We start from the raw sequence: 9259 nt of genomic DNA, 5'->3' as shown, positions 1-9259 counted from the left end.
GGGGGCTTGCTCTGTCCAGTTATTTTATATACAGTCTATGGTTTTCACTGAAAGCAAAACAGCGGTGGACGTTTCAGGTCTACCAGCCAGAATGTGTCTGCTGTGTATTCCACATGGAGTCAGATGATGTTTATCTCACTGGTTTGTTCTGCCTGGTTGCAGGAGAACGGTAAGAGCAAGCTTCAGCAGATGCAGGACGATGCGGAGGAGGTGAAGGTGATAATGCTGGACAACCTGCAGAAGGCAGATGAAAGACGGGAAAAGATGAGCAACCTGGAAGATCGGGCTGACGACCTGCTTGAACAGGTGAGAAAGTGTTCAGAGACGGGTGTTGTTGTAGTCTGTCTGTGCGTGAGAAACATCTCAGAGGCACCGCAGCACTAAAATAGTGTCATATTAAAAGCTATAAATATTCTTTAGGTGGAGCGAGACAGGAAAACAAATGTACAATTTACATCCTGATTGTGTTTTATGGCTCTATATTTAGAAAGGTATTTGCCATTGTTTTCTAAGATGATTGAAATAAGCTGGTCTCTGGCATGACAGAGTCCAGGACATACCACAAGGCCAATGTCCGTCCGGGGTTTGACAAGCAGGTCACATCACTCCCGCAGTACCCCTCTTACAGCTATAATTAATTATCAAGCACATGCTTTCATCCACAGTCACTTACAATGAGTTTATCTAAACAGTGCAAGGCTTGCCCGTGTTTCAGGATGCTGACACGTTTAGTGAAGACTCAAAGCCAAAAGGCCAAGATTTCCCCTAAAGTGAAAAAACATTTGGATCCAGTTTCAAGTAAAACAGATTAGGAATGTGCAAAAGTTGAAAGCTCAGACTTTGCAGAAACAAGATGCCAGGTTCTTAAAAGAACATGTGGTGATCCATCAGAGGGTTATCAGTATAGAGTCAGGGAGTCAGGGAGGCTCTGACTCTATACTAAGAAAGGCAGCTGGATGATACATTTTGGAAACTATTTTCTTGTTTATCTGTTCTTAAGTCCTTAAGTACTTTTGTTGGGAAATCATCTGAAAAAGTCTGAACTTATTTCTGCAGCAGTTTGAACGAGGCACATGTTGATATGAATGACTAAAGCCTCGTTTCCACTGAGCGGTACAGTACGGTCCGGTTCGATCCGGGATTCTGAGTGTTTCCATTGTAAAATGGACCCATTAACCCAGGAGTGTCAAACTCAAATCACAGGAGGGGAAAAAATGCAAAACACACCTTAGATCGCGGGCCGAACAGGATAAACATTTATTGAACACTCTAAAAAAATGTTTTAAATCTTTAAAACTTTAACTTTTTAACATAATTATGAACTTGATAAATAGCATTACCTGAGATAATGCTAGTGTGAATTCTGCAAGCTGAATTTGGCTGCTGAAGGTGATAGTGATGATTGTTGTAGATGCTGAAATTGATTGCTGAAAACTCTGAAGCTGATAGCCAGCTGAAAATATTAGCTATGTGCCAAATCAACCTAAAAAAAATAAACTTTGCCAAAAGAGCCAGCATGCAACTGAAAAAATAGCTAAAGTTCAAAATAGCCCTTAAAAAATGACAAGAAATCCTAAATTAGCCAAAACAGCTAGCTTGTAAAAATTAGCTAAACTCCAAAACTGAATTTGTAAAACTTTAAATCTGTAATTTTTTAACATAATTATGAACTAGATATATAGCATTACCTGTGATAATGCTAGTGTTAATGCTGTAAGCTGAATTTGGCTGCAGAAGATGCTAGTGCTAATAGCTAAATATGCTGAAATGGATATCTAAAAACACTGAGGCTGATAGCTGAAATCACTGAAGCTGGTAGCCAACTAAAAATATTAGCTAAATGCCAAAAAAGTAAAAAAATAAAAATAAATAAACTTAATGGTTTTAATTTAGCTTAATTTAAAAAGAGCCTGAAAAACAGAAAAAAAACAAATTAGCTAAAACAGCTAGCATGTAGCTGAAATATTAGCTGAACTCCAAAACAGCCTAAAAAAATCTTAGTAAATGCAGAAACCGTCCAAAAAGCTATCATAATGCCAATTTTTACAACTTTAAAACCATAACTTTTTAACATAATTATGAATAATAATAATGCAGGAATATTATTACAGAATAAATCATCTTAAACCTTAAATCATTTTCAATATTTTACTCAATAAAAATATATTTTGTCAAAATTATACAAGTTAGAAATCACCTGGTTAACTCTGGATTTCATCAATGAACTGTTTCTCTTAATATGTGCAAATAAAATGACCTAATTCCCCTTTTTTCTTGTTTTTTCTAACAGAGTAAACAATTTGAAAAGAAAACCAACACACTGAGACAACAGAAGTGGTGGGAAAACAAGAGGGCAAAAGTGTTTCTTGGCATCGGAGTGGCAGCAGGACTCGTCATCTTGGGACTCATTATCCTTGTTTCTGTTTTGTAGAAAACAAGGATGATTTGATGATGAGGAAGGATGAGAAATGAACTAAAAGCCAGCAAAAGAAAAGCTGTATCTATTTGACTTTGATGTTTTCTGTCCTGTTCTGCATTTTGTAATATTTAAAGTAATATTATTCTCACTCTTTGTGTTCGTGTTAAGTCGATATGGTACAGATACTTTCTCTGCTGCTTTCTCTCTTTTGTTTTCTGTTAAATGCCTCTGCACAATCTGCATTTAAAGTCTTAAAGATGGACATTAAGAGAGGAAAAACGGTTCTCTGTATCAACATCATGAAGCTTGTACAGGACTGTAATCTTTATAAAAATGTTTTCTTTGTACTCCCTGTGTTGAGTGATATATTTCACTTCTTCTGTTTTTCCTTTTGTTGTTTTCGTCCAAAAAACACATGTGAATATCAAATCTGCAGCAAATTTACTGTTTATTTGAATGCTTTTGTGAGTATATTAGTTGCAAATGAAGTTTAAAAGACCTATTGTTTTCTGTAGAGTCATAACTGGAATGTATTTAGGATAAAAAATACTCTTCAGTAATTCACATTTACATTGGCAAAATGGAATAAATTCTTCTGGATGCTAAACGTTCATCTGCTTTGAAGGTAATAAACACTGATTTTTATTAAACAGTTGTTTACACCTCCAATAAACAGTTAAAATAGCTCTCATGGTGTTCAACTTCGGGGTTCAATTTTTCACCTCAGTGACCCAAAAAAGTTTGGTTCATCTGTCTTGAAAATATGTTCCCACAAGGATCTAGCTTTCTATGAGGCCACATCACACACAAAATTTTAACAGGAGAGCAGAAAAAGAACTTTAATCTGGTTTTCATACTGCAGGGGTCAGCAACCTTTAACAGTAAAATGGCTAATTTCCTACTGATCCAAACCTAGAAGGAGCCACATAGTCTTTAGCCTTTAAGAAATTTGGATTTACATTCATGATCTTTTTGTTTTGTTTTTTAAATAAATATGAATTATGTCTATTTTATGGCTCAAACAAAAGCAACAATATAAAAAGAAACTATCACCCCTTAAAATAAGATTTTTTTTTCCCATTTCTTACCTTTTACCTTTAGTAGAGGCCAAATTATCAAAAAAAGCTAGCTCTGTGTTTAATTACAAGCTGAACTCCAAATTAGCATAAAATTCCTCAGTAAATTGTATCAGCTAAAAATGTTAGCATGTTGCTAAAATAAAAGCTAAACTCTAAATTTGTCTAAAAATTCCAGTAGATAAAAATTATCCAAAAATGTAAGCATATTCCTAAAATATTAGCTAAGCTAAGCTAAAATTAGCATAAAAATGAATTAGAGGCCAAATTAGCCGCAAAAAAGCTAGTCGTTGCTCAATTACTAGCTGGATTCCTAAATAGCCTAAAATTCCTCAGTAAAATAAATTAGTCAAGATTAGCCTGCTTCTAAAATAGAAGATAAATTCTAAATTATTCCAAAAAAGCCTCTGTAGATAACAAATTAGCCAAAAACATTAGTATGTCGCTATATTATTAGCTAAAGCACAAATTAGCATACAATTCTTCACAAAACTAAATTAGCCACAAATGTTTGTGGCTAAAATAGAAGCTAAACTCTACATTAGCCTAAAACCCCAGTAAATGACAAATTAGCCAAAAACGTTAGCATGTTGCTAAAATAATAGCTAATCTCCAAATTTTTGAAAATTACCAGTTCATTTTTCTTCATCCAGAGAGCCAGCATGGAGAGATAAAAGAGCCGCATGTGGCTCTGGAGCTAGAGGTTCCCTATCCCTGCGGTAGTTCAATGTAAATTTGCCTCTTATTTGTGGATGGGACTGTAGGTATTGAGTAATAATTAATATCTGTCTAATTTTGCATTTATTAGGGTTGTGTTTCACTTTTTAATCACCAATTTATGATTCAGCATGATTCAAATATGTACCAAGGTATTTAATTCCCATCTTTAACCTTTTTATTGAAGTTGTTTTGGTGTAAAAATAAAAAAATGCAAGAAATTCCACTTTAGAGAAGACAAAATGATGCAATACTGTATTACCTTTTCGTAATACTGATTTGTTTGAACCATTTTTTAATCAAGTCAATTACCATTTTACTTCACATTTTACTCTCTAGATCATCACCCTGAATGAGTCCTGAAATATTAGTTAACCCTTTAACACCAGAGCTCCATTGCTCATGTTCTTTGATTTACTGTTATTGATTTAATTGTTAACCCGATCAATGTAATCCCAGCAGATTCTGAAGGAGAAGAGCAACACATTTTTGAAGCACCACTTCTGTTGCAGAATTTTTATTTTTAAAGACTATGTTAAAAACATGGCATCAAGGGTGACCGTGGTAACAGCAGCAGAACCTCAGTCAGAATCATCACTTTTTAGGACATATCAACATATTCCTTTTGAGTGCATGTTTTAACAGGTCTGCAAAAATGACAAAAAGGCAGAAAATCTGAAATGTAGCTGTCTACTTATGATACGAGAATGCAGCTGTTAGAATCAGAAACAGAGAGAACATTGTTGAATTAATATATTCTTATAATTCCAACAGCCTCATTTTTATTTTTTTCTCTTCGTTTAAGATGATGAAGGTTGCTGCGCTGTGCTGGGATCTTGTTCATTGTTTTCTCTCTACATGCCATCTGGAGGACGCAGGACAGCGGGAATAATCTGTTTTCATAATGCCGTCTGAGTCTGAAAGTTTCCCATGTCTGCAAACATTTCTCATGGTTGACTGTCAAAACTCATCTTTTAGATTGAATCGGTGCACATTGAGATCAGAGAAGGAAAAAAGAAGAGCATTCACAGATCTCCTCGTAATAAATTTCACTCTGCTTCTTTGTGTCTGCTTCTTTCTACAGTATTTGTATTTGCAGAAAACTACTTTAACAATCAGTTTCCTCTTTGAGAGACCACGTCAGCACAAATTGTTTAAATGACCCTAAAGAGTACCCTCTGTGACAAATTCAGTTTTGTAGCCGGTCGCTTTTGGTGACATTTTAGTGATGCCTTATAATGATGGCACTTTAACAAGGTCAAAGGTCAAGCAAACCCATTTAGTTCAGTCACTTCTCGCTTGCAGAGAGTGTCTGTATCGGTGTTGATGATTCTGTAAATATTTAGCAACTGTTTTCCAACATAAAAAAGTTGGCAATTTCCCACTTCGCTGTCAAGTGCAGCCAATCTATGGGTCAGAGGTCATCACCATGATAATCTTTATCTTTTTTTGTTTGGTTGGGCCTGACAGGGTTATTTGTGTTTGACATGTCAAAGGTCAAAGGCCTCCCATATTTCCAGTATTGTTTTTTTTTTTTTTTTGCATAATCTCATCACTTGGTGGCGGGGTCGATCACTTTAAAATGAATTATTAGATGAGAAGTATCTGGAAAATGTTGTGAGTTATGTGCACGTTTGGGACTTTTAATTGTGGTCAAAACTTGGCAAAAAGAAGAAGGGTGAGTGGTTTTAATGTGTGTTTTGGTCCTGCGCTCAGTTTTTCTCTATTAGACCTTTTTTTTTTTTTTTTGAATGGTTTTGGTACCTTTTGGATTCTTTGTCCTTTGATACAATTAGAATAGGTTCTTTCGAACACTTTGTGTGTGCTCGGGCCATAAATAATAATATTCATATATATAAATAAAATATTAAAATATTTTATAATATATATATATATATATTTTGCAATAGCAAAAAAGTTCAGGGTTTCATTCTGAATTCTTCCATGTTTTCAAATCAAACATTTGTATCCACATAAATGCAAGTGTCAATAGTTATAAATGTTATGCAACATTTATAACCCTCATTTAGTTTTTTTACATGTTTGCTCTCATATCTACTTGATCATAAACTGAATTCAGTGAGCTGCCTTTGTTTGCTTCTGGTTTTATGTTCTTTTCTGTTCACTTTCATCGTGTTGCTGAAACTGGAGGCCGTGGTTTGTCAGATTCTTCCTCTCAGCCTCAGTCCACGGCCTTGAATTCTGCTGTACTATTCCTGATCATCCTGCTTGCTTTGTTTCCTGATTTAAAAAAAAATCATCCTTCTGCTGATGTTAACTGCTGCCTGTTTCCTCATGATTGTCGGCCTTGTCTGGATTATTTGATTGACACGTCTTTCCTTTCCCCGCTTTATTTATGAACTGCTGTTTCATATGTGTTCATGTTCGATTGTACTGAGTGAACTGTTGAAAGTATCTGTGAGGGGTTTGGAAGGACACAGAGGTCATACATTCAGCTTAAGATCATGGTTGTCCTTCCTTTTTCTCTGATCTTTATTATTATTATTACTTTGTTCACATGTATTCTCCCTCTAAAGTGACTGCAACTTATAGGATACCAAGGATCTTGTTTTGATCAGATTGAAATAATGTGACCAGTATGCCTGTAGAACAATGTAGAACAGGACAGTGATGACTACCATCATCCTTAAAACATTTAATCCAAGCATAGTTTTTTGGGGAAATAGAATAAATGAAATAATATATTTTTTAGGTGATTTGAGCTTTTGATTTTATAATCTTATCTAATTCAAACACCCAGACATTTGGGATTTTTCTTTGAAAAAGACAAAAAATGTAAATAAGGCAAAGTGCCTTAAAAAGAGGTTTTAAATTCTCAATGGGCCCCACCCTGGTTAAATAAAGGTTAATAATAATAATAAGTACCTGTGTGCGCTAAAAAAGAGATTAGAGAAAATATTTTTGTCTCCTACAATTACAGAAAATTAAAAATGTAAGTACCACAACCCAATATAATTAACATAATATATCAGATGTATGTCATTTGTTTTAGTAAAATTAACTTAATCTATTGTGAATTTATTTTTGGTGAAAATCAAAATTCAAAAGAGTGTTAGGGTTCTTACTGGAACAGGAGCGCCATCCTGTGAAGAAAAATGGTATTTCAATTACTTATTTCAATTTTTTTTTTTTTTGCTTATGCAGGCTACTTTATAGCCAACAATACTATATTAACCCTACAAGGAGGAAGTTTCTAAGGAAGCTTTCTAAGAACAGCAGAGTGCTGAGTGTCTTTAAAATGCCCCAAAGTAAAGTTACGTCCACTGCAAACTTTACCCAGTCAAAATTCTAACGTTGTGTGTAATTTTAAGTTTTACAAGCTTGAGTTATTGAAAATAAGATCTGTTATTTTTTTTGTTTTTTTCCTTTGTCACTTTTTTGGGGATTGTTTTATTTATTTATGTAATTTTATTTTATGTTTTTAATTCTATGTATTTGTTACCAAGGTGGTTCTGACTCAAAGCATTTTCACGCAGCATTTTTATTAACTTTATGTATCAAATATTACAAGTTTGATATTTTACTCGGGTCATAAAAATATATAATTTACCGTAGAGATATTACATAAATTAAGAAAATACAAGTCAAACGTAAAAACTATCGACAAGATCAGGGGATGTAGGGAAATGCACAGACATAAATAGTCATGAGTCAAAAGATGAGCTGCTGGATGAGCCGTGACGCAATCGACACTGCACGCATGCGCCATGAAAACAAACCGCCCAGTGGGAGCGAGGTTTAACTGAGTGGAAATGCTCACCAGAATGAATTGGTCACACCACTCTTTACCAGACCGCACCATACCGGACTGCTCAGCGGAAACGAGGCTTCATTTAACATTGCTAGCTTGTGGGATTACGCCACATGTTTCCCAGCATGCAGTTATTTTTATTTTTATTCATATTTTATTTACAAGCAATATATAGTATAGTAACATACCTTTACATATATTACATATATAACTCAAATCTGTCAAAGCGCACTGGAAGTTAAACCTTATGTTTGCGAGTGATGTAATACGTGGTTTATAAAAGAGCAAACATGTCCTTTTATTTTAGCAACATGGTAACATTTTTGGCAAATTTGTTTTCAACTGGGGTTTTAGGCTAATTTAGAGTTTATCTCCTATTTTAGCAACATGCAAACATTTTGACTAATTTAGATTACTGAGGAATTGTATGCTAATTTGTGGTTTAGGTAATAACATTCTGATGTTTTTGGCTAATTTGTTATCTACTGAAGTTTTTTGGGATCATTTGGAATTTAGCTTCTATTTTAGAAATAGACCAACATTTTTGACTAATTTAGTTTACTGAGGAATTTTAGGCTATGTAGGAGTTCAGCTAGTAATTGAGCAACAAGCAAGCTTTTATTTGGGCTAATTTCTCCTCTGATTAAATGATTTAAGCTAATTTGGAGTTTAGTTAATATTTTGGCAATATGCAAAAAAATTTGGCTAGTATGTTATCTACTGTAGTTTTAGGCTAATTTAGAGTTTAGCTTTTATTTTAGCAACATGCTAACATTTTGGGCTGATTTAATTTACTGAGGAATTTTATGCTAATTTGGAGTTCAGCTAGTAATTAAGCAACGTGCTAGCTTATTCCCAAATTTGTCCTCTCCTAAAGGTAAAAAGTAAAAATGTTTTTAAAAATCCCATTCTGAGAAATGCTCATTTCTTTTTATATGTTTGCTTTGACAAAAGTCATGAATGCAAATCCAAATTTCTTACACGCTAAATTAAGGTTTCTAGGTTTAGATCAGTAGAAAACAATCGAAATTGGCTCTTTTACTGTTAAAGGTTGCTGACCCCTGGGCCAGACCTTCCTTTTCTTATTTTTAAACATGTCAGAACTTTTATTCTAGTTATAATTGAATTACACTTTATTAATATCACAAGAATAAACTAATTATACTCATAGTTACCCCCCCCCCCCTACACACACACACACACACACACATATATATATATATATATATATATATATATTACTAAATAATACTTAATAATACATAATACTGAATA

The 9259-nt window shown here is 34.0% G+C and overlaps 1 protein-coding gene across 1 annotated transcript in view; it reads left to right on the top strand.

Annotated features, from left to right (window-relative positions):
* The window catches only part of vamp5 (vesicle-associated membrane protein 5), a 6590-nt gene extending 3824 nt beyond the window's left edge, over positions 1-2766 (top strand). The window contains exons 2-3 of the mRNA XM_024274741.2: positions 163-306; positions 2291-2766. Of these exons, the coding sequence (XP_024130509.1) occupies positions 163-306; positions 2291-2431 (285 nt within the window). The 3' untranslated portion in view covers positions 2432-2766. The remainder of the gene's footprint in view (positions 1-162; positions 307-2290) is intronic.
* Positions 2767-9259: the final 6493 nt, after the last annotated feature.

This window comes from Oryzias melastigma, linkage group LG9, assembly GCF_002922805.2.
Source record: "Oryzias melastigma strain HK-1 linkage group LG9, ASM292280v2, whole genome shotgun sequence".
In the NCBI taxonomy this organism is placed as follows: Eukaryota; Metazoa; Chordata; class Actinopteri; order Beloniformes; family Adrianichthyidae; genus Oryzias; species Oryzias melastigma.
The sequence above is the reverse complement of the archived record's forward strand: the minus strand, read 5'-3'. Positions and strand labels throughout refer to the sequence as shown.